The sequence below is a fragment of the Periplaneta americana genome, chromosome 16 (assembly GCF_040183065.1).
Source record: "Periplaneta americana isolate PAMFEO1 chromosome 16, P.americana_PAMFEO1_priV1, whole genome shotgun sequence".
Taxonomy (NCBI): domain Eukaryota; kingdom Metazoa; phylum Arthropoda; class Insecta; order Blattodea; family Blattidae; genus Periplaneta; species Periplaneta americana.
In genome coordinates, this window is record NC_091132.1 from 181,036,660 (window position 1) to 181,063,947 (window position 27,288).

The following is a 27,288-nucleotide window of genomic DNA, read 5'->3' on the forward strand; positions in this document are numbered from 1 at the left end:
ATATCCGAATAAATTCAAGGAAAAAATTGTTTCGGGGCCGGGTATCAATTCCAGGATCTTTCGCTTAGCGCACCAACGCTCTACTGATTGTGCTGCCCCAGAACTTCACCCGACAACATCTCAATTTCTCCATTTTTATTCACATAACTCGAGTGTGCTGACAGGACGTCAGAAACTTAGCCTACATCGAGTGCATATAAACCCTGTATGGCTTGAAATTATGGTACGTTAACAATTCTTTCCCCCATCCTTTGATATATTCTTTGAACTCCTTGTGAATGTGCCCCCACACAAGATCCAAGTAAAGCTTTATCTTGTCGTTGATTTTCGGTTATTTCAGAATACTGAAATTATTGTTTGGGACCTTTTCCAGCTTTATGATGACTTCCAAATTTGTCCAACATTGCTCTAGGATTTCTCGTTGTTATATGTTGATATTTTCCAGTGGAAATCTTTTGAAGTCGCGAATTGGCATTTTTCAGTGTCTCTTGTTGCTTCGATTTTCTTTTCTTTTTCCTGCCTTCAATATTTGGATCAAATTCTTCCCCTGAGACTTTTTCAAGAATTCTTCCCTGCCTTTTCTGACGTTCTCATTTTCCTCTAGGTTTTCATCTTCTGAGGATTTATGTTCAGAACTGGAGCTATGAAGCGACTCTTCAAAAACAGAGTCTTCATCAAGATCGTGTCGATCAGGTTGGCAAGTTGGTATAGCGCTGGCCTTCTATGCCCAAGGTTGCGGGTTCGATCCCGGGCCAGGTCGATGGCATTTAAGTGTGCTTAAATGTGACAGGCTCATGTCAGTAGATTTACTGGCATGTAAAAGAACTCCTGCGGGACAAAATTCCGGCACATCCGGCGACGCTGATATAACCTCTGCAGTTGCGAGCGTCGTTAAATAAAACATAACATTTTTTCAAGATCGTCAGATAGAGACAGATTATACTCTTTGCCTGAGCTCTGAATATGAATACCCTTTCCTCCTTCTATACCACTTTATCCTCTTTTGTTTTCTTCTATTAACTCTTTTCCTGTACCATTATTATTCACAACTGAATTGCAATAAATATTTTCTTCTTCAATATCATTTTGTTCTTATCTGTTTTTTCTAACTCCTCTTTTCCATTACCATTACCGATGACAATCGAATTGCAATGATCAACTAGTTCTGTACTTCTAGTTTTCTCTTCAGATCCTCCTCCACCTTCTTTAGTTCTGCTGCTGTAAATATTCGTATCACCTGGTTGAAGGGTGAGAAGAATTTTAGCTTGTTCTGAAACTACAGTAAAACTTCGATAAGACACGCCCGCTTATTACGCTATCCCGTGTAATACGCTCTTTTTGTCCGGTCCTGCACATTTCATATATAACGCTTTTATAAAATACCCCGCTTGTTGCGATCAAGTCCCGAATAATACGCTGATTTTGTGGAATATTTTCCACAGCGTACTGCAACAGCAATGAAACATCTTGATCATTGAACTCACTGGTGCCATTCACCTGAAAAGTATTGGTATTCGACCCTTTACCTGCACATTTAAACCTTCATGTTGCACATACTGCTCGTGTCTCACGTCCTGAACCGAGAGCTCCCTAGTGCTTATAACCACGCCTCTTAGGTCTGCTCGGACCGGCACGGCAGTTGCAGTGTGCAGTACGGCTGCATATTACATGTTCTGAAAACATTATCCTATACTAGTGCAGGGGTTTTTATTGTTTATAATACTGGATACTGTAATCGTGGTTACCACTATCGCTATTATCTCTAATGGAGATTTCCTAAAATGTATGTACACAGTAGGCCACTCTTCGTTCAGTTTGGACAATTGCTGAATTGCCATAGAGCAGCATTTCTCAAAGTATGTTCCGGGGTTCCGTGAGCCTGATTTGATTTTAAATTTTATTTTATACTTTTTTTACTTGGTTATTTAACGACATTGTATCAACTACTAGGTTATTTTGCATCGATAGGATTGATGATAGCGAAATGGTATTTGGCGAGATGAGGTCGGGGATTCGCCAAAGATTACATGACATTCGCCTTACGGTTGGGGAAATCCTCGGGAAAAAATCGAACCAGGTAATCAGCTCAAGAGGGAATCGAACCCGCGCCCGAGCGCAACTCTGGATCGATAGGCAAGCGCCTTAGCTGACTGGGCTGCTCCGGTGGCTATTTTATACTTAGTGGATACTATAAAAATATATGAATGTTACGAACATATGAATCAATAATAACATGAAACCACCGATAATGATAACAATAATAATAATAATAATAATAATAATAATAATAATAATAATAATAATAATAAGCGTAATAATAATATTTCAATAATATGCGTAATAACAATATGTTTAGGCCTAATCAACATCTAAAACGGAAAATATCCATAATAGATCTACTTATCACTTTCATCACTGGATTCTCTGCGTGTGTGTCCACTGAAACAAAATACCGAAAAGACAAAATGCAGAAGTATAGCATAAATGAGACTATAACTTTCCGCCATAAAACCAGATTGCAGGCTTAAAAATCAAATACATTCGTCCCACTGAACAGAATGATTGAGATACTAGCTTTCACTAATCTGTTAACTATTAAATACTAATAAAATATTACAAGGATTCCGCAGTTACACTTTAGATTAAAAGGGGTTTCGCGGCGGAAAAACGTTTGAGGAACACTGCCATAGAGGAAAGAGTTTACGGATGTGTATACTTGACAACCGTAATCGCCAATAGGTCGAGAATCTCAAATAGAGACTGTAGTCTACCTCCACTGGTATTAGTGTTTAGTTACAGGAATTGATAAGTAGGACATAATTTGTTTTGTGAGGGGACATTCTATACATTCGCTTGTCCATGGCTGATCTTACTCCATAGTTGACGAAAGCAATCCTGAAAAGGCCGATGTGTTGAACGTAGGGTAGTAGGCTCATGCTGTACCCAGGACCTCCCACATACCCCCTCTGCCTCTCGCCCCGCAAAGAAACAGCTCAGGAAGCACGGGCAATACCTTAGTATACCCCACCCTCTTGATACGCTCTCTTATTCGACTCCTTATCTGCGTGGTTAAAGCCTACATACAGTTACAATACCTCACCCTCTTGCTAACCCTCTCTCTCAAACAGCATTCCTCACTTGGCCGTAATAAAATTCTGGTAATTTTTGCTGGGCAGTTTGTTGTACTTTAGTGTATTGAAGTGTCTGTGAATGTGATTACAATGAGTGTTAAACGAACAGCCCTTTCTGTGTAGGAAAAATTAAAAATCTTGCGAAAGTACAAAACAACTGATTCAGTAGGAATCCCATCATCGATATTAAGAACGATAATAAAAAATCGCGACTCAATCACTTCAGCTGCGACTTCGGGAGGATGTAATCGCAGAAACTGAAGTGTGGTAAACATGAGGACTTGGTGAACACGCACACGGCAAACAACTATAAATGACTTTTTTTTTCCCGAAAGAATTAAGTACAGTACATATTGTAAATGTCTTTGACGTACAGTACAGTAATTACATAATGGAGTAATACTGTATCGCCTTTCATGAATCATGTATTTCAATAAAGAAAAATGCTAATAGATACTGTACATAAGTCAAAATTAGTATACCCGCCTAATACCCGGTCCCGGTTAATACGTGTTTTACACCCGGTCCCTTGAACAGCGTCTTATCGGGGTTTTACTGTAACTGCAAGATACGACTGTATCTTCTCGTTGACGAAGCTATTTATTCGGTAAGTTATTTAAACAATTTATATTAATCATGCTTCAAATCTATTAGGCCTATGTAAGAAAAAAATGCAAGCAATACTGAATAACATGATAGTAATATTGTCTAAAAAAACGACATATAGTAGAGCATCGATTATCCAAAACAATTGGGAATGGGGCCTGTTCGGATAACTGATATTTCGGATAACCGATCATTTACGAAAACAAATTGTACCAGTGTCATAGGAGCAGTATGAAACAAAGAAGCACTGATATTAAACACAAAACTGTGTGTGTGTGTGTGTGTCTATATATATATATATATATATTGTATCACACGTCTTACAAATAACACAAAGAACTGACTACCCTAGTTTGACATGTTCAAAATGGCCATTAGGGCATCTCTTGGAATGGTTAATAACTTGGTTGTAAAACGATGAAAGAGTAATGCAACGGAGAAAAATTCTCTCCGGCGCCGGGATTTGAACCCGGGTTTTCAGCTCTACGTGCTGATGCTTTATCCACTAAGCCACACCGGATACAACCCCGGCGTCGGACAGAATTGTCTCTGATTGAGTTCCAACTTTTGGGTTCCCTCTAGTGGCCGCCCTCTGCACTACGTCATAGATGTCTATGAACATAGAACCGAAGTCCACACGTGTGCTGAGGTGCACTCGTTATGAGTGACTAGTTGGCCAGGATCCGACGGAATAAGCGCCGTCTTAAATCACTTCGTGATTTACGCATATCATATATTATTTCAATGTACCGAAGTACATATGATATTTCCATGCACATATTCTGCGTCATCATACGATGAAAGAGTTGTAAAAGTTATTAACCCTTCCAAGAATTGCCCTATAGTATAACCGTATCTGTACACAGTGTGCTCAATGCCAACTATTATTAAAATGGCCATTAAAGTAGACCTACAGTTTAGGAAAAGAAGTTTTTTTTTTTTGCTTCTGAGATGATGTTCTTTTTTTTTTCTTTCTTTTTTTTTTTCCGCGGAACTTCGACATGGCACGCGCCCAAACTTGAATTTGCCAACTGGAGCGCTTTCGGTTAACCGATGTTTCCGTTTATCGGTATTTGGATAATCGATGCTCTACTGTATGTAAAAAAAACTGTACAGAACGGTATAAAAGTAAATGGAAAAAGGCGTATGTTAATCTTAAAACTAGAAAATACATATTCTTAGAAATGAAAATTAGTGACAACAAAGAATACAACTTTAATGTATGTACAGGTACCACTGTAGCGACAACCACTGCAAATTTATCTTCAATTACTAAATTCATTATTAGTAAACCTAATTTAACTTTTATTTACTAAATAACCTTTAAACAATGAACAATAATAACAAGTTAATGCACAATTACCACATAATCTGCAAGACGGAACAGGACGCAGTTGAAAAATGAACTTAGTTTACGCATGCACTCGTTTTTACGTGACATACGACAAATTACAGTAACCAAATTTGGAGACCTCAGGCATTGACCTTATTGCCTCTGTGCGAGTTTCACTTTAAGTATCGGCCGAACACATATGACTTCTTACGAGAAGGTGGATCCGGTCATTTTGATTACAAAGCTACTAATAAACAAAGTTATTTTTTTACATACGATCTATTGCAGTATCAACGACGATATGCTATATTATACTGACTCTTACTCTATTCCATTCTGAGCTGATATTATGATTACTAACTATAAGTGGTAATGAGAAACAGTTACAAAATGCTAGTTAATTTACTGCAAACTATATCGTCCCTTGAATGCAAGAACTAGGTAACTCGAAATTTTAGTTTTTTAGTTACCTCTGTTATATCATAGCAAAAATCGCACAGGATGTAATCCAAGAACTAGGTAACTAATCGAACGATACCAGCGACATCTATTTTTCAATGTAACAAATAGGTAAAAGAAAACGAGAAATTTTCCTTAGTGCAATAAAGAAGTAAATAGGCACTACCTCAAAATAGGAAAAATCAAGTTACCTAGTTCTTGAATTCACGTGACGATATGATATACTACCTACTATATTATTTAAGAAGATATGAAATAATATCACAGTCTAGTATATACAGTCACGAAGCTCAATACGTAGGGAATATGCATCCATAGATAGTTGCTAACCACTAGCATCGCTACTATCGCCTCATCACAGACAATGCGAAATAGTACTGGCACAGTCTATTGTTCCTAGTACCCTCAACAACTCAAGCTTCGTGACTGTATATACTAGACTGTGGTAACATTTGATATTTAAGCAGTTCTATCCCAACCTATTCTCTTAGCTCAGTGATTATGATCATAGACTGATAAGAGGAACACGACATTGTTAGTGGATCGAATACTGGTGGACCAAATATTACTGTATAGATATTATAAAACAGAGTATAACAGGAGAATGAGAGATACCGGTAATTTTGATGGTAATAGCGAGATGAATAATTACGAGAACTTCATTTCCTACTGACAAAATACAGTATTTTTCACTTCGAAATTCTCCATTTCCACTAATCATAGTGACTGAGATAAAATGCACTACTACTGAAGAATTTTCTATCGTGTGTAGGGAACCTAAATTTAGTGGATTGTTCACTATAAATTGGCATCTTAACTAAAAACGCTATAATTATACACAAATAAAATAAATTATTAATATAAAAATCATCCAGCAATAAAGGAATTATAAATATAAAATATACCAACCAATAAATGTAGAGATGCCAATAAAGTATAAAATAATAAGTGAATACCAGCCTGAAGTCGCTCAGGCTGAATGGAAAGGACCAGCACCACTTTTTAACAATAAGCGTGTATTAATAATTATTGATGTTAATTAATTATTAGAAAATGTACATGAATTTGTGTATTAATAGTTATAGCAAGAGAATCTATTTTTCGTTATAATTATTATAGAATTTTTTTTTATTTGTTATTATTTTGGCAATAATACTTTATTGTACTTTTTGTCACGAAGCTTGAGTTGTAGGGTTGCTAGGAACAATAGACTGTTCAGGTACTATTTTGCATTGTCTGTAATGAGGCGATAGTAGCGATCCTAGTGGATAGCAACTATCTAGGGATGCATATTTACTACGAATTGAGCTTCATGGCTGTATATAATAGACTGTAATAATACATAGTGCCGCTATCGGTACTAAAAATGTTCGAAATTCTCCTGTAGCAGATAACTGGTTTCAGACTTATTCACAAATTTAAGATAAACTGTATAATATTTACCTTTTTAACCTGGTAGGGATAAGGCCACTAGGCAGTATTTTCCTTTCTACCGAAACATTATAACTACAATTTGACGAATACAAATAGAATTACTATTACAATAGAATCTAAGTACTAAAACTATCTGATTAATAGACACTAGACAATTTTTGGTAGAAGATAAAAGTAAGCAACGTATTAGTTGCTGAATTAGACATTAAACCGAGAATATTTATATAGAGATGAACTTACTCGTGATTGAAGTATTTTCTGCTAGAATAAGCAAATTGTTTATGATAAGCCATGTATGAACTAGTCTTAGTTACTGTCGAAGTGTCTAGAAAGTTAGTGTGCATTTGAATTGATTATTTTAACAGTCCCTGATACAGGCACATCATTTTATTCTTACTTAAATTTTTATTGTACCTGAGTTTTTGAATGTACTTCACTCCCACCCCCACTACTAGTAAACTTCCAACCGTCCTCCACACAGAACCAAGGCCGTGTATGCAGTCAAAGTAAACAGTACTGAGTTAGTGAGTATAGTACGTTTCAGAAATACGTTCGCGTTTTCCAGTGAGGAAAGTTTTTTCAATATTGAATCATATTTTCGCACAGGTACTGTTGTTCGTTTGCCTACGTCACATCCCGGTTTTCCCCCACCCGCTTCTGCTCGCCCCTCTGTAAAGGCTAGTGGCTGGGCAGTCTTAGCTCTTTCCTGACAACATTAATTTCTATTAGCAATTGGTGGTCTACGTAATATTATACAACTGTTTAAAATAACTTAAATAAAAGAGCCTCATTAAGTAATTAACTGTCACGTGATTTGCCTCCTTTCTACGACACTACGACGAAACGACTTGGACAGACAGTAGATAACATGTCTGAGTAATTTTATCTCTTGAAATCGGGCAGAAGTGAAGATTGAATATACAGTACGTAAGGTACTATTTTATAGAGTAGGTACAGAATTATTTCAACATGAATTACTAAAACGAAGGACAAAACTGGTAACTGGAATCAGGTACAAGTCTGCAGTGCGATAATATGCATAAAAGAACTGACGTCTGTATCGAAATGAACGGGCACCATTTTAAAAAATGTGTTTAAATATCCATATGTCATTATTATTATTTTTCTGTTTAACTTCATTCTCTATATTGTACGCAAATGTGCTGTAGACAGTATAATATACACTGCATAATGAATACGTCTACATGGTTAGCTCAGTTCGTGAGTAAACACACATATTGTTAATACGGTACTGTATTTTGATTAAACTAAAATCTAATGAAAATTATCAAACTCAAAATCGCGATATTTCACAGTTTACGTAAATGGATGAACTACTTTTCTTCCCTCCTATACCTAGTAAAGTGGTTTGTTTGTATTTTACGCAGTATCATCGAAATCCAGTCGTGGAAGGGAGTAGCAAACAGCGTTTTCGGTTCTCTACCGTTAATCCAAAGGCATAGCCAGGTGACTATTAGAAATGTTAGTAAAAATAAAATAATGTCCCTGTACTAGCAGGTAGCGAACTGAGGGATCTTAGCAGGGAATTGTGGAAGAAGATTTAGTACGAGGTAATGAATGCAATGTGAACTAAATCGTAGCAACTTGTAGTAACTGTTTCTCAACAGCACAGTTTCTGTAATCACTGTCAGTTACATAACCTTTTCTTTCAGTCGTGATGGATGTGATCAAAATGGAACCTGAAGTTGATCTGCGCGACTTACAACTACATGACAGCACATGCGAAATGGAAGAAAATGATCCCTTAGCAGAGGTAACTCAAAAGTCTTACAATATATTTTGTTTATTTGTTTGTCTGCCAGTGCCAGAAATGGAAACATTTCAACATTTCACACTTTATATCCAGTAGACTGAATTAAGAGTTCTCTGCTGTTGCTGTTTGATATATGGCGTCATGAATTGGTCTGGAATTAAGAAGTGTGCATTGGTTCCATTGCTTATATACAAGCTGGCGCATAGCTCTTAACATACTGGTCTAAAGTCGTTCCCTTATAGTGCCAATTCCACTGCTCGGAGCGCTGTTCATAGCAGAACACTTAAATGACATTGACTTTTGGAACATTTAAAGCACTCCCCGTTGCTTATTAAATGTTTCGTACAATATTTTATGGTCAGTAGTCGTAATTTCAAAACTTCTACGTCTTGATTATATTAAAATGAATGGCTGTCATTCTTGACATTAAAAGATATTACATATTATAAACTAAGCATGCCTTTTCGGAAGTAATGAAAGAAAATCAATACATTTTACTTGGGCACTGTAGTCTATCATTTATTTATTTATTATTCTTATTATTGATTAGAAACATATATATTAATTCTAAAATACAAATAGCTGGTGATACACAGATAAGAGTAGAGGAAGTTAACTTAGGTTTGAGACAAGGCTGCAGTATGTCGCCGATTCTATTCAATATATATATATATATATATATATATATATATATATATATGGACGAAATATGAAGAAAATGAAAAATAAATATAAAGAACTATATACAGAATTTTAATGATGATAATTTCATAATGACGATGCTATTCGCTGACGATCAGGTAGTAATAGCAAATAATGAAAATAACCTACAGAGAGCAGTACATGAGTTATGGAAAATAAATAAGAACTATAATATGGAGATATCTGTACATAAGACTAAAACTATGGCATTTTGTGGCAAATCTCCTGTAAGATCTAAAATAGTAATAGGAAACAGTATCATAGAAGAGGTAAATAAATTTAAATTTTTGGGTGTTACCTTATCTTATAAAGGAGACTATGATCAAAAAGAAAAAATAGAAAAATTTAATTACGTAAATGGAACAATATGAAGAACCCTGAAATCAAAAGCTAGAAAAGATACATTGTTAAAATTTTATAAGGTGATGTCAGTGCCCTGTTTACTCTATGGAAGCGAAACATGGGTTATGAAAAAGAGAGATGCCTCTAGATTACAAACAAATGAGATGACATTTTTGAGAAGCGTAGCAGGTTACAGGAAAATATAACATAAAAGAAACGAAGAAATCAGAGAAGAACTTGAGATATATGAATTAAACAAGAAAATAGAAGAATATAGAAATACATGGATGTCTCACATTTCAAGGTTGCAGGAGGACAGGATACCATATAAGTTTTGGAAATAAAAACCTCGGGGAAGAAGAAATATTGGAAGACCAGCCAAAAGATGGATGGACCAATCTCAGTAGCTGCTACAGGAATCAATTTCCTAATGCATGAATGATGATGATGATGATTGTTATTATTATTATTATTATTATTATTATTATTATTATTATTATTATTATTATTATTATTATTAAGTTCCTGTGAATTAAGATACGATATTATCTTCCATTTCCCTGAATTCATAATTTAATAATTTGTAATTGGGCCCAACTTTTCCCTTTATTTTTCTTTCTTTTTTTTTTAATTTATTGGCGTTGAAGTGTTATGATTTTTACTAATGCAAACTCCAGTCACAATACATGATTAGTACAATATTGTGCGATTTTGTTGCACATCTTGCAGTGGTGAAATAAATATCTAATAGGCCTGCTGATTAAACTGTAGTGGATAGTAATAGCAACAGTAACAAATATAAATTACACTTGGGAGGAAATGAAACGCAGAATAAATATGGGAAATGCCTGTTATTATTCGGTTGAGAAGCTCCTATCATTCAGTCTGCTGTCCAAAAATCTGAAAGTTAGAATTTATAAAACAGTTATATTACCGGTTCTTCTGAATGGTTGTGAAACTTGGACTCTCACTCTGAGAGAGGAACATAATAGAGAATAAGGTTCTTAGGAAAATATTTGGGGCTAAGCGGGATGAAGTTACAGGAGAATGGAGAAAGTTACACAACACAGAACTGCACGCATTGTATTCTTCACCTAACATAATTAGGAACTTAAAATCCAGACGTTTGAGATGGGCAGGGCATGTAGCACGTATGGGCGAATCCAGAAATGCATATAGAGTGTTAGTTGGGAGACTGGAGGGAAAATGACCTTTAGGGAGGCCGAGACGTAGATGGGAGGATAATATTAAAATGGATTTGAGGGAGGTGGGGTATGATGATAGAGACTGGATTAATCTTGCACAGGATAGGGACCGATGGCGGGCTTATGTGAGGGCGGCAATGAACCTTCGGGTTCCTTAAAAGCCATTTGTAAGTAAGTAAGTAAGGATAGTAATAGCAAATACTATGATATTTTAGTGTGTGTAAGCAGTTTTTAAATTAGAAGTTAGAATTAAATTAATTAGGAAGTTAGTGTGCAATATATGTGATTAGAAATGGTTTTCGAAATTGACCATTTCCCAAAACATAAACAAATATCTCAGGATTTTCAGGGACGACTTTTTTTTTTAGAATTTTGTTCCCCATAGGCACACACGCATCTGGTGTCATCGATCCCCATTTCTCTTTTAGTAATGTCTACATCTCACTTCCCTGAAGTGTTTTCTGTCGTCACTTACGACATGTCAGTTTAATGAAAACATAAAGAAAAAGTCCACACCTGTGTAGTAACGGTCAGCGTGTCTGGCCGCGAAACCAGGTGGCCCGGGTTCGAATCCCGGTCGGGGCAAGTTACCTGGTTGAGGTTTTTTCCGGGGTTTTCCCTCAACCCAATACGAGTAAATGCTGGGTAACTTTCGGTGCTGGACCCCGGACTCATTTCACCGGCATTATCACCTTCATTTCATTCAGACGCTAAATAACCTAGATATTGATACAGCGTCGTAAAATAACCCAGTAAAATAAATAAAGAGATAAACTAAGAACTATACTAGTTTAATGATGACGATAGTAACGTCTGAAAGTAGAAGACACTGGTACTTCACTTTCAGCAATTAAAACAAATTAGATGAAACGAAATCTGAAGGAAAAACACGGAACTGAAAACAGTAAACTTCCCAAAATGAAGAACCAGATGAACAATGTATTTTGGAAGCAAAATTTTCTATTGAACAAATCCAGATATTTGGGTAATTGTAAAATCCATTAAATCACAGTGAAAACCTGCTTACTGTTATTTAACATGTCATTAATAAATCTCAAATAAGACTGTAATATGCTTCGCATTTTTATAATCTTCGTACTCGATCAGTAATGCAAAATTAATCAAAGCATTTTCACGATACACAATGCTTAGTAATGGAACTATTCATCATTTATTAGGACTGTGAGGCGAACCTAGCGGCAGAAATTGTCATGACGCTCAGAGACCCACTCTTGATCATGCTATGCGCCAGCTTGTATAATCTCGTAAGCAACGGTTGGTTCTACTCTCCTCTTGGGAATATATTTTCACAGGAAGATCAGCTAGTCACTGTGACCATTACTCACCCTGCATCACGATCAAGTAATGCAGAGCCACAGTTATAAATGTAACCCGATCGACAGCTTCACTGTACCTCTGTGTGAAATTTAGATGAATCTTGGATTTCTTACGAGAGAGATTTTGCTCTGTACCCCATAACATTTTGTTTGAATTATAATTTCTGAAACATAATTATATTCAGCAGTGGTGCTTTCTGATGTCCTACAAAAGTAACCTTCTTTCATTCACTTGATCAATATTTATGGAGCACATGCTATCATTTATTGACGAGGAAAACTATGACCTTCATTTAATTAAACATGTGGAAAGCTTACAAGCACATTGATTTCAGATATGCATCTCTTAGGCCCATAACACACTTGCAAAGTTTTCGCCAGCGAGAAATGTGTTGCGAGAAAATTAAAAAATTGATAACTTGGATTCAAATGGTCGTCCACACACTGGAAGAGATTCTCGTTCGAGACAAAAACCTCGCGCGAGTTTCTCGCTGGAATCTGTACCTCAGCGAATTTTCTTGACACATTTGTCAAAAATGTTCGACATTTATACTCTTTATGACGATTGAAAGTAGAAAAAGATATCACAGGTGGCGATGAATTGTATTGTTTTTATTTGAAAATAAGGAAAAATGGCTGATAATTGCAGTCAGAAACTTATCGAACTTGTACGATGTCACCTGTAGGCCTATTTATGATACACGGGATGAAAACTATAAAAACACGAAACTTAAAGAAGAAATCTGGAGACAAATATCAGATTATCTGTAAGTAAATTTGGCTATATTTTATTTTGATGAGATTTAATAGTATTAATTAAACATTTCAAAATAATGTATCTATATGTCTTAACAATTTACATAATTTTAATCAGAACATAGCAAAGAATCCTCTATCATATAATGAATGGCAAAAAACTGTGGTCCATTCAACCTGAAATAATGCCTAAACGTATCATCATTCAAATCGAAACCAGTGTCCAAAACTCGCCCTTATTTTCGTAAGATCCAATGTGATTTTCAATTATTTCTGGCTTTAATTTTAGGCTTACTTTTTCTTTTCATTAACAAAATATGTTCATGTAACTACATTTCCTCAACATCTGAATACTCAGATTCAACATAGCGTTCGTACCTAATTTGTAAAGTACGACAATATATTTACAGGATATATATTTAAGTACGACAATATACGTAAATACATAACCTATAATATTTCCCTCAACGAGTGATTACTATAATCAGAAAAATGCTTTCTGCATGAAGGCAGTGCATAGATGATCATAGCGAGGTGTGATCTGTGATAGCGAGAACTCGCCAAGTGTGTGGAGGAAGGCTCTTTGCCTCTTTCTCGCAACACATTTCTCACTAGCGAAAACTCTTCAAGTGCGTTACTGGCCTTATAAAAAGCATTTCCTATTTCCTTCTTAATCCATGTATTGAGAAATTATTGTTAGGAATGTTGGCACACACATTGGTACGGTTTAATAGTTTGCACATTAAGAGATCTATTTATAACTGTATTGAGATTGTTAAGGAATCCCCTTTATTAGTAGTATTAGTAGTACGTTATTTGCTTAGTAATTAAATACATTATATTCTAAGTAACTAGTATTCTATTAAATAAGCATGTGACATGTTACCATAGATTAACATGACTGTAATATTATTGTATCAATGTTAGATTAATGTACACTGACGATGCCATGAATAATTGTCTTCCAACGGTTAATAAAATATCTATCTATCTATCTATCTATCTATCTATCTATCTATCTATCTATCTATCTATCTATCTATCTATCTATCTATCTATCTATCTATCTATCTATCTATCTATCTATCTATCTATCTATCTATCTATCTATCTATCTATCTATCTATCTATCTATGTGTCTGTCTGTCTGTCTCGTCTGTCTGTCTGTCTGTCTGCCTGCCTGCCTCTATCTATCTGTCTGTCTGTCTGTCTGTCTGTCTGTCTATCTATCTATCTATCTATCTATCTATCTATCTATCTATCTATCTATCTATCTATCTATCTATCTATCTATCTATGTGTCTGTCTGTCTCGTCTGTCTGTCTGCCTGTATCTATCTATCTATCTATCTATCTATCTATCTATCTATCTATCTATCTATCTATCTATCTATCTATCTGTCTGTCTGTCTGTCTGTCTGTCTGTCTGTCTGTCTGTCTGTCTGTCTGTCTGTCTGTCTATCTATCTATCTATCTATCTATCTATCTATCTATCTATCTATCTATCTATCTATCTATCTATCTATCTATCTATCTATGTGTCTGTCTGTCTGTCTCGTCTGTCTGTCTGTCTGCCTGCATGCCTGCCTCTATCTATCTATCTATCTATCTATCTATCTATCTATCTATCTATCTATCTATCTATCTATCTATCTATCTATCTATCTATCTATCTGTCTGTCTGTCTGTCTGTCTGTCTGTCTGTCTGTCTGTCTGTCTGTCTGTCTGTCTGTCTGTCTGTCTGTCTGTCTATCTATCTATCTATCTATCTATCTATCTATCTATCTATCTATCTATCTATCTATCTATCTATCTATCTATCTATGTGTCTGTCTGTCTGTCTGTCTCGTCTGTCTGTCTGTCTGCCTGCATGCCTGCCTCTATCTATCTATCTATCTATCTATCTATCTATCTATCTATCTATCTATCTATCTATCTATCTATCTATCTATCTATCTATCTATCTATCTATCTATCTATCTATCTATCTATCTATCTATCTATCTATCTATCTATGTGTCTGTCTGTCTGTCTCGTCTGTCTGTCTGTCTGTCTGCCTGCATGCCTGCCTCTATCTATCTATCTATCTATCTATCTATCTATCTATCTATCTATCTATCTATCTATCTATCTATCTATCTATCTATCTATCTATCTATCTATCTATCTATCTATCTATCTATCTATCTATCTATCTATCTATCTATCTATCCATCTATCCATCTATCCATCGATCCATCCATCCATCCATCCATGCATCCATCGAGGATTTAATTATTTTGTACACTCATTAGTACGGTTTAGTAGCTTGCACAATAAAGAGATCTATTTATAACTGTATCCAAATTTGTTAAGGAATCCCCTTTATTTCAGAGGATGTAATTATTTTGTAACTCTGCCAGGCAAAATAAACCTACTACTACTACTACTACTACTACTACTGCTGTACTGTTGTATTGAATGTATTTCTATTACATGTGATATTATATTGCATTGATATTCTTAACTCAATTGGCTTTGTGAATTTTCAGGGGGAAGGATAAATTTGAGATAAATCACAATATTGTCGCGAGATTCCTGAAAGCCAAAACAATTCTACATTGTATGATGGGCATCGATGGGATTGAATATTTTCATTCTTTCGTTTCTATTAATGTGGTGTATAATCCTAATTTATTACTGTCTTGAATAATAAAATATAATATAGCCAGCGAAAAGACTTTTGCTCGCATTTTGTAGAACATAAGTCAGATTATTTTTGCACATATTACTCTATGTAAGTTATTTTCAAAAGTAATGCATGGTCTATTATAATAATCATTAATCACTGCCAGTGTCCTTTAAGATCGTGTTCCTGTACTGCCTTCAATTTTCTTCTCTAATTATGTCTGTGTTGAAAGAAGTTAGCCAATTACTGACATGCAGAACTAGATTCGCGCCTGTTACATGTGAAGATATGTCTGAAATAGTTGACAACAATATTCATAATGTCTTTTTGTTCTGTAGGATGGGAATTTATCGCATCTGGAAATAACGGGTATGAAGAAAGAAAGCGTGGACCAGAGTTACGATATCAAACCAGAGATAAAGGTTGAAGGCACGACTCCAGTTCCCTCTGGCTTTCCTGTGGTGAAAACTGAAGTTGATGTAAGTAGTTCACTGTCAGTATACTTATATACCAGTAGTAATTTGTAAGGAATGTCAGACCTGTGAACAGTCTCGAATTTTATGATATATTATATATTTCGTCACAGCAGCTCTTTACATGTAATGGTGTACCTCACATTTCTGTATCCGGTGCCACCATTAACATATTATTACAATAACACATTATTTGCAGTACACGTCTACACAAATACTCCCAATTACATTACGTACCTTTTTTTGTTACTTGTCGATCTCGCCTTCAGTATTTCTCCTACATTTCATTTGCTATTCTCTATTTGTTCATTAAGGGTATATGTACGTGAACGACCACAATTATTATCAGAAAATGCAAGCTCTAAATTTATAAAATTTTATATGAAAATGAACTCACAATTGGACAAAAAGTACAAGATAACACAACAAGACTTATTAGAACTTAAATATCTGATAAAAGTATAAAAAAGGTTACTAACAACATTCGTCTAACCAGTTTTATCAGAGTAGTAAAAAACAAAAGAATTCTGCAGTTACAAAATTTGGTAACCATAACATTGTTATGGTCTCTCTGGCATCTTTAATATTTTTCCTGCATGTAATAAACACTTCTTTCTGAAAAGTAGACTACTCTCAGACTAGAGTTGTTTATTTTAATAAAATTAATTTTTTATTTGTCCTATATAAAAGGTGGTGACAGAATTTTTTCTCGTTGCCAAACTTTCAGAATGGCCCCGAGGTTCACTCAGCCTCCTATAAAATTGAGTACCGGGTCCTTCCTGGGGGTAAGAGGCGGTCAGAGCATGGTGCCGACCACACCACCTCATTCTAGTATCGAGGTCATGGAAAACATAGGCTCTACCTCCATGCCCCCCAAGTGACTTCATTGCATGTTACGGGGATACCTTTACCTTTTTATACCTTTTTTTTTTTTTGCCCTATATAAAATATATTAAAATTCACATAATATTTTTGACCTATTTTTTTCTGTTTTCATAGAAATGGGCATTATTGTAGTCTTCTTTTTTTCATAAGTGGAAGCTGAATCAGTGTCCAAAACTTCAGAATTCTTTCTCTAATGGTTGTGGAGTTATGACATAATGTGTCAAAATTTTCAAATTTTGGAAAATTTAATTTAAAGTAAAAAGTGAATTTCTTGAAAATATTAGTAACTGCTTTTATACTTTTATCACATATTTAAGTTCTAACAAGTCTTGTTGTGATACCTTGCAAATTTTGTCCAATTTGAAAAAAACTAGAGCCTGCTTTTTCTGATAATATTTTTGGTCGTTCACATACATATACCCTTAATCCTAATATATCTAATATTATTATATACTCCTTTCACATTCCCTTTTTCCTCTAACTACTATTCACTAAAATCTCAATTTCAATTTTTCTTTATAAATTATCATATTGAATTATTTTTCCTATTTGTTCTTTGACCTTTTCTCCTATCTTTCTCTTATATTCATTTACTGTTCCAACGTTCAAATGTTAGTACTAATTTTATGCTGTCACTTGTTCACTTCTCTTAATCCTTTCTCACTATTTTCTGTCATTCCTATTTGCGCTCACTTTCACTTTCTCACTATTCTGCTTACACCTCCATTGTCACTATTCTCACTTCCTATAAATACTTATATTTTATTCTACACTTCTGCTTATACACTTTCTCTCTCCTATACTTCTGGATCTTTTCCAGTTTCACTTTACTTGCACTTTTTGATCACATCCCTACATTTTTTTAAACATATCAAATATCTCTGCTATATCCTCAGCTGTCGCAGGTTCTGACCGTTCTTTACTGTTCGTTTCTGCCTTATTTCTCTATCTGTCTTTCTTTCTATTTATTTCTTCTTCTATTCCTCTTTTATTCCCCCCCCCTCCGCGCTTTCACTTTCGTATACTAGATTTCCACCTACACTTGCACCCTTATTCTTTACACTACTTCCTTCCCTATCATTTCCTGAATCTTGGTTTCTTTTTTATCACCCCTCGCCTTTTTTCTATCGCCCGTGTTTCTTGTTCCGTTATTGTCAGCATTCCTCCTGAAGTGTGCTAACCTTACCGCCATCATATGGAGACTAGGAATCCACTTACGCTGCATGATCGCGTTACTGTACAGTCTCGAATTTTATTAACGCTTTTCCCTGTTTCCGTAACGTTCACAAAATAGACAGTTTTCGTTTTACATTTAAAATAACGTAATAATTGGCAAATACAGGGAGAAAATTGTGTCAACTCGTTCCTCAAAGACTGCAGACACAAAGTTTTCAACAGAGTCTGCATGTGTAGGTACTTACCCTATGTCTCACACACTTTTTCCAGGAAGATTTCTTCGATGTGGAAAGAGATCAGCAGGAACAAAAAGTGGAAGTATCTTCAGAAGAGGATGAGGTCTTGACTGAGAGGTGAGTTTATTGTGCTGGTTTTGCGTCGTCCATTCTTTCATAACTTCATTTAATACCGACGTAGCAAATAAATTTTATAATGAATGATACTGTTTTTATCTGCTATAAGCTATTATAATTATCATTACCATGACAAGCAACACACCATGATCTCTTTTGCTGTACGATCAAGTCACTACTTTGGCTACATTTCTACTGCGGCTGCAATCCCTGTGCATTGCGCTAGTCGGTTGCTTTTCGTGTTGCGTAATTCGAATGTTGCGAAAGTTGTGACAAGTCTTGTTGGCTTGTACTTCTGTTCCTAAAGGTTGCTTTAGACCCGTAACACACTTGAAGAGTTTTCGCTAGCGAGAAATGTGTTGCAAGAAAATTCAAAGATTGATAACAAGGATTCAAATGGACGTCCACACACTGGTAAAGATTCTCGTTCGTGGCAAAATCCTCTCGCGAGTTTCTCACTGGAATCGGTAGCTCAGCGAATTTTCTTGACACATTTATCAAAGATGTTTGACATTTATACTCTTTATGACGATTGAATGTAGAAAAAGATATCACAGGTGGCGATGAATTGTATTGTTTTTATTTAAAAATAAGGAAAGATGGCTGATAATTGCAGTCAGAAACTTACCGAACTTGTACGATGTCACCCGTAGGCTATTTATATCATACTCAGGATGAAAACTATAAAAACACGAAACTTAAAGAAGAAATCTGGAAACAAATATCAGATTATCTGAAAATAATTAGGGCTATATTTTATTTAGATGAGATTTAATAGTATTAATTAAACATTTGAAATAATGTATCTATATGTCTCAACAGTTTACATAATTTTAATCACAACACAGCAAAGAATCCTTTATCATATCATGAATAGCAAGAAACTGAGGTCCATTCAACCTGAAATAACGCCTAAACGTATCATCATTCAAATCGAAACCAGTGTCCAAAACTCGTAAGATACAATCTGATTTTCAGATATTTCTGGCTTTAATTTTAGGCCTACTTTTTCTTTCCATGAACAAAATATGTTCATGTAACTCCATTTCCTGATCATCAGAATACTCAGATTCAACATAGCGTTCGTACGTAATTTGTAAAGTGTCAAGTAGGATGGGAGGACACATTTTTTTTTTTTTTTTTTGCTGCCAATATGGTGAGAATAATAAATGTATGATTTGTTCACAAGGATCACGAGGAAAATAGTTGTGTTAAATAAAACGGCATGATACAACATATCATCCATGAAACATTTTAATGTTATTATTATCATTATTATTATTATTATTATTATTATTATTATTATTATTATTAGTAATAGTAGTAGTAGTAGTAGTAATATTAGTATATAATTATTTATATATGAATAGTCATACTTTTGTTTGGTTAACAAGTCTAGATCCTGCAAATAGACTTCTGGACTTGACACATGGACACATTAAGACCATCATGTTGAGACAGTTTTAATATTTCTAACACAACTTATAAATAATTTCCAATATGTCTCTAATGATAATATACTTTCTGGTGACATAGGTTTCTTTTGTATGTATTTATTCACACTGCAAATAGTTATATAGGCGGTGGCAGTTTTGGTTTGAATGTTAATTACTTCAATGTATATTTGTTACGATTATTGTTTTGACACATAGTATATTTTTGTCAGGATTGCAGCTACTGGCGACAGAACTGTATCATCGGAATTCATCGGTATTGCATATGAAGAGCACGAGCCTGTTTATGAGACTCCCAATAATTCAGGAAGACCTGCACGGACTCATGAAGATGACAAGAAATTGGAATTTGAAATCGCTAGAAAATGTTTCTCCATTTCGTCAGAACTAAACGGGCAGTTACGTAAAAACGTAACCAAAAAATCTTACAAATGCGATGTTTGCGATAAATGTTTCTCGGATTCGTGTTCCCTAAAAAGGCACGAACCCGTGCACACAGGCGAGAAACCTTTCAGATGTAATGATTGTGGGAAGTGTTTTTCGCATTCCAGTAACCTAAATATCCATAAACGCCTTCACACTGGTGAGAAGCCTTTCAAATGCGGTGTATGTGGTAAGGGTTACTCGCTGATAGGTAATCGAAATCAACATGAACGCATGCACACAGGGGTGACACCTTTCAAATGTGATATTTGTGGTAAGTGTTTTTCGACTTCGACTAGCCTAAAGAGACATGTACGCCTGCATACAGGCGAGAAACCTTTCCAATGCAAAGATTGTGGGAAGTGTTTCTCGGATTCAAGTAATTTAAGCCAGCACGAACAACGACACACCGGCGAGAAGGACACCAGCAAGAAACCTTGTAAATGTGATATTTGCGGGAAGTTTTTCTCTAATTCTAGTTGCCTAAGAAGACATGAACGCCTGCACTCAGGCGAGAAGCCTTTCAAATGCAAAGATTGTGGGAAGTGTTTCTCGCAGTCTAGCTCTCTAAAAAGACATGAACCTGTGCACGTAAGTGAAAATGCTTTCAAATGCGGGGTTTGTGGTGAGGGCTACCCCGATTCTATCAAACTAAGTCAGCATCAACGCCTTCACACAGATGAGCAACCTTTCAGATGTGATGTTTGTGGTTTGTGTTTATCGGATTCGGTTTCTCTGAAAAAACATGAACGTCGGCACTCCAGCGTGAAACCCTTCAAATGCAATGATTGTGGGAAGAGTTTCTCGCGTTCGAATTATCTAAAATGCCATGAACTCGTGCACACAGGGGAGAAACCTTTCAAATGCGACGATTGTGGTGAATGTTTCTCTTATTCAGTTTCTCTAAAACGCCATGAACGCGTGCACACAGGTGGGAAACTTTTCAAATGCAGTGATTGTGGGAAGACTTTCTCGTGTTCGAGTAATCTAAAAAGCCATGAAGTTGTGCACACTGGTGAGAAACCATTCCAATGCGGTGTTTGTGGTAAGTGTTTTTCGATTTCAAGTTCTCTGAAGAAACATAAACGTTTGCACACAGGGGAGAAACCTTTCAGATGCGGTGTTTGTGGTACATGTTTCTCCGATTCTGGTTCCCTTAAAAGACATGAACGGTTCAAACACAGGAAACAATCCTTTCAAATGCAATGATTATGGGAAATGATCGTCGCATTCGAGTAACTTAAGAAGTCATGAACTTGTAAACACAGGTGAGAAAAAGTTTAAATGCGGTGTTTTTTATAAGTTTCATTCATGTTCCCTAGAAAGACATGAACGCCTGTACACAATCGGAAAGCCTTTTAAATGTGATGTTAGTGAAATTCGTTTCTCGCTTAAGAGTTGCCTAAGAGCCATCAACCCATGCACGCAGATGAGAAGTCTTTCAATTCTGGTGATTCTCGCTGTGTTGTGCCGGCATACAGGCGAGCAACATTTTAAATGTTGTCTTTGTGGTAAGTGTATCTCGCGTTTAAGTAACCTAACATAAAAAGGTTAGGTTAGTTTAGGTTAGGTTATAGTAATTTTAACTGTACGCTTCACTCGTCATTTTACTTTGAAAAGAACCTAACCTAACATAAAAAGATGTGCAAACGTGCTGTCCTGATCCACTTCTCAAATTGCGTCACAACGACGAAATATGGCCGTCATCCTCCTTCAAGTACGATGATTTTCCTATATAAGTAAGGAAACTATTTAGGGCGGGTTGGGTAGGTCACAGCTCTCCCAGTGATCACATCGAGTTTCTACTACTCCACACTACAAAACTAAGGTATTTTCAGTGTTTGTATTTAATTCCCTATACTGGGAATTCCAAAATAAAGGTTCGCCTATAACTGCTTCGAAGAGTAATTTTGATGGGTGATGCTTATTTAATCATTTATTTGTGAGAAATTGCCAAATACATTATTTTTCCAGCCATATCGTGTTCTTATAATTCGTTTGTTTTCTAAATGAACGACGGCCATCGCTGTGAATTTAAAGCTAAGTCAATGCAGAGTGACGAACACCATGGAGATCACTACAGCCTGTGCAGAAACATGATGGAATTATAATAGTGAAGGCAGATGGCAGGGGAGTTCCATGAGGTTCTGTGCAAGATGTCACCTTGGTTACAGGAGTCTAGGGAGGATATGGCAATATGTAATAATTGTTACTTTTTAAATTTCGGGAATATATAAAAATAACGAGATCATCAGTGCACAGACGTAATCGCACAGAACAATAATAATAATCATCATAGTGATTAAGGCAATGTTAATGATAATAATGATAGCGAATATTATGAAATATATCGTCACTAGCCATATCCATATATGACAACAAGGCAGTTAACGCAGCAATACTACACCACCATAAAACTTTGATCACCATTGCATTACATTTTGGTTCATCATGTATTTTGACTCATATTTTCCATGATTGTGATCAATAAACCATACTTTCTAATGCAATGTGACATAGAAGATGAGTTGTATATACATTGTAACATCTTTAATATATTGATCAAAGTAGTTAATATGTAGCATGGATTTTTTAACTACACACATCTACTTTGATATTTAACGTCAATACAAGCTGCCAAATAGGAATATAGTTATACAATATTATAAACTCAATTGATGCCAATTTACATCCATATTAATTTTAAAAGTCAAAGTGTACGTCGTAATTTACTATAATTGAACAAAATGTGTGTTCACTTCAGTGTACTTTATATGCTCTAATATCTTTTATATGTATTTTATGTATTATGGCACTGACATTAGATAATTATATATGCAATTTAATGTAAATTAGTTTATATAACTTCATCATATACACTGCAAATCTTATGTTACCAAGGACATTCGTACAATTTTTTAATTTTCACATGATATCAATTATTACATGCCTGAAGTTGCCATTTTAGGCGAAAACATTAACATTAAATGTATTTAATGTAAACTGTTTGTAAGATTACATTAATTGTGATAAGTCATAAGACTGATTTATAACTGATTATTATTTTAGCAATTAATCCATTATGTACAAAAAGATCACGGCCCTTATATATAGATTCTTTAAAATTACCTAATATTCATTGCCGTTTATGCATCCTATCCTTTATTCTCACTATTTCCAGAAGAACTGTTTGATGTCAATCAATAAGCTGCCGTAACAAATCTTCATACCAGCCAGTGCTCTTATAATGCGTGTAAGATATAGAAAGGAGCAGAGGGCTACAGATTACAAACTCCTCATTTTTACGTAATAAACTCTTTGCTATCACATACATCTGTTTAAGACAGTGGTGTAAAGACAATGTCAAACACCTCAAAAGTACACGGCTACCTTTCTGCCTTAGTTCTTTTAGTTGAAATGCATATGATCTAGATAGTTTGTCTGCAGCATTCAGAGTCTGCTATAGAAGGATGCTGACTGTTTTCCGTATTAGCTGCAGAGTTACTCCCCAATATTGATATGCTTATTACTTACTGGCTTTTAAGAAACCCGGAGGTTCATTGCCGCTCTCACATAAGCCCGCCATTGGTCCCTATCCTGAGAAAGACTAGTCCAGTCTCCATCATCATATCCTGCCCCTCTCAAATCCATTTTAATATTATCTTCCCATATACGTCTCGGCCTTCCCAAAGGTCTTTTTCCCTCCGGCCTCCCAACTAACACTCTATATGCATTTCTGGATTCGCCCATACGTGCTACATGCCCTGCCCATCTCAAACGTCTGGATTTAATGTTCCTAATTATGTCAGGTGAAGAATACAATGCGTGCAGTTATGTATTGTGTAACTTCCTCCATTCTCCTGTAACTTCATCCCTCTCGTCCCCAAATGAGTAGCTTAATATCAAAGACGGACATCTGACCTGAATCGAAATTTAGATAGCTATGGTTTTTTATACAATTTTTCATGCTTTATCTAGTTATAGTGAAACCATATGCAAACTGTAACACTACATTTATAAAATAAATTATGTTAAATATTACAACGAACACTGTGAATTAAAAAAATTGCCTCTAAATCAAAACTATATAGACGACAGATGTCCGCCTGTGATATTAATCTACTCAAATATTTTCCTAAGCACCTTATTCTCAAAGACCCTTAATATATGTTCCTGTCTCAAAGTGAGAGTCCAAGTTTCACATCCATACAGAACAACCAGTAATATAATTGTTTTATAAATTCAAACTTTCAGACTATTTGACAGCAGACTGCATGAGAAAACCTTCTCAACCGAATAATAACAGGCATTTCCCATATTTACTCTGTGTTTAATTTCCTCCCGGGTATCATTTATATTTGTTACTGTTGTTCCCAGGTATTTGAATTTTCCCATCTCTTCAAAGCACAAATTTCCAATTTTTATATTTCCATTTCGTACAATATTGTCGTCACGAGAGACAATCATATACTTTGTCTTTTCGGGATTTACTTCCAAGCCTATCTCTTTACTTGCTTCAAGTAATATTCCCGCATTTTTCTAATCGTTTGTGGATTTTCTAACATATTCACGTCATCTGCATAGAGAAGCAGCTGACGTAACCCGTTCAATTCCAAACCCTCTCTGTTATCCTGGACTTTTCTAATGGCATACTCTAGAGCAAAGTTAAAAAGTGAAGGTGATAGTGCATCTCCTTGCTTTAGCTCGCAGTGAATTGGAAACGCATCTGACAGAAACTGACCTATACATCCTCTGCTGTACGTTTCACTGAGGTACATTTTAATTAATCGAACTAATTTCTTGGGAATACCAAATCCAATAAGAATATCATAGAAAACTCCTCTCTTAACCGAGTCATATGCTTTTTGAAATCCATGAATAACTGATGCACTGCATCCTTATACTCCCATTTTTTCTCCATTATCTGTCGAATACAAAATATCTGATCAATAGTTGATTTATTACGCCTAAAACCACACTGATGATCCCCAATAATTTCATCTACATACGGAGTTAATCTTCTCGAAAGAATATTGGACGAAATTTTGTACGACGTCAACAGAAGTGATATTACTCGAAAGTTACTATAGTTAGTCTTGTCCCCCTTCTTAAAGATAGGTACGATTATGAACTCCTACCATTGTTCTGGTACAATTTCCTTTTCCCAAATAGCAAGTACAAGCTTATAAATTTCGTTAGATAATGCGCTTCCATCCTCTTGTATTAATTCTGCTGGAATTTGATCCATACATGGAGACATAATTTTTCAGATTTTTATCGCAATTTCGACTTCTGAAAGTGTGGGTTCGGGTATAAATGGCTCAGCAATTGGTATTTCAATTTCGTCTCGTTCATTTGTATTTGGCCTAATATATATTTAGTAGTTGCCCAAAATAGTTTTTCAAACTGATCAGTATTGAATGAGAGTCTGCAAGAAAGTGACCATTCTCATCCTTGATCTTGTTTGCCCTTGCCTGATATCCATTCTCAAATTCCATTAAGCCCTTATGTAAATCTCTAATGTTATTATTCTTACTATTTGTTTCTACCTCATTTAGTTTTTCCTTCAAGTAATCTCTCTTTTTATTCCTAAGTGTACGATTTGCTTCCCGTCTTCAATTGAAATAATTATCTCTGTTTGCCTCAACTGGTTACTGTATTCATATACACTGGTTTTTATTTTTCAGACAATCTCGCTTTTAATCTGCTATTCAATGGACGGACGAGGCACGTATGCGAATCTGGTGTCGGGGGTATGAACTACATTCACGATTGCATACATGAAACAGTAACCATTTCGATGCCTGTTTTCTTTGTATTACAAAACAGCTCTTTTATCGTCATTTCGTGGTTTTGCATCACAACGAAACAAGCTGTCTCGAATAAGGGTGTAACTAACAAATCTACACTATACATTTCAGGAGAATAAAAAATAATTTCAAGTGCATATTAGAGGCCTATACTTACTAGCGGAACCATTTGATTAATGGACGATAGCAATTTATTCATTTATAACAAAAATACTTTTTCCACCCAGGTCACATATTTCTTTATTTTGATGTTACACCATTTTTCGAGCTCTTCAATTCCATTATTGCATACAAATATTTCTTCGCATCTGTCCTTATTCTTTTTATACCTCTCACATTGTATACAGGTACTTTATCCATTACCTGTTACTACAATATTAATTCCGGATACAATTTGATTCATAATGTATATCCACCTAAGCCTCTGATTGAGACTCTAGCTGATATGTACATCCACTATCAGGCGGTAAGTATCACTTAACGATATGTGTCAGAGGAAAACAATAATTGTTTCTATATATATATATATATATATATATATATATATATATATATATATATATATATATATATATACATACATACATACATACATACATACATACATACATACATACATATGAAGTCTGATTACTGCAATATGTCAGTGATGTATGCCTTTAAAGGGGAAAGGAACTGGCCAGTCTACACTGAGCGAATTTTCCTGTGTTTTGTTTCTCTGTGTGCCGGCGTTTAGTTCCATTTTCAAGTGCTAGAGGTTAGTGTAATCGAGCATGCGCTAAGATAATCATTGAGTACAGAGTTGAGACCAAAGAGTTAGAAAGAGAAAGATATAGAGTGGTCATTGCGCCGCCATGTTTGAAGAAAATTGAACGACCGTCGGTAATGAACTTATGCGCCCAAAACAAAGTGGGCGTGGTGATAACTGACATTAGAATCGTCAGCTGTCTTAATTTCGTTTGCATAAA

General features: G+C 35.4%; 1 protein-coding gene across 3 annotated transcripts in view; it reads left to right on the forward strand.

The window, feature by feature from the left end:
* The window catches only part of LOC138692155 (zinc finger protein 345-like), a 31,129-nt gene extending 4,778 nt beyond the window's left edge, over positions 1-26,351 (forward strand). For 2 of the 3 annotated variants that reach the window (XM_069815189.1, XM_069815188.1), the window contains exons 2-5: positions 8,637-8,737; positions 16,085-16,225; positions 18,551-18,633; positions 20,300-23,560. In XM_069815189.1, the coding sequence (XP_069671290.1) occupies positions 8,642-8,737; positions 16,085-16,225; positions 18,551-18,633; positions 20,300-21,719 (1,740 nt within the window). In that variant the 5' untranslated portion in view covers positions 8,637-8,641 and the 3' untranslated portion in view covers positions 21,720-23,560. Of the gene's footprint in view, positions 1-8,636; positions 8,738-16,084; positions 16,226-18,550; positions 18,634-20,299; positions 23,561-26,197 lie in introns of those variants that run through there. The other variant, XR_011330022.1, reaches the window with a different exon arrangement.
* Positions 26,352-27,288: the final 937 nt, after the last annotated feature.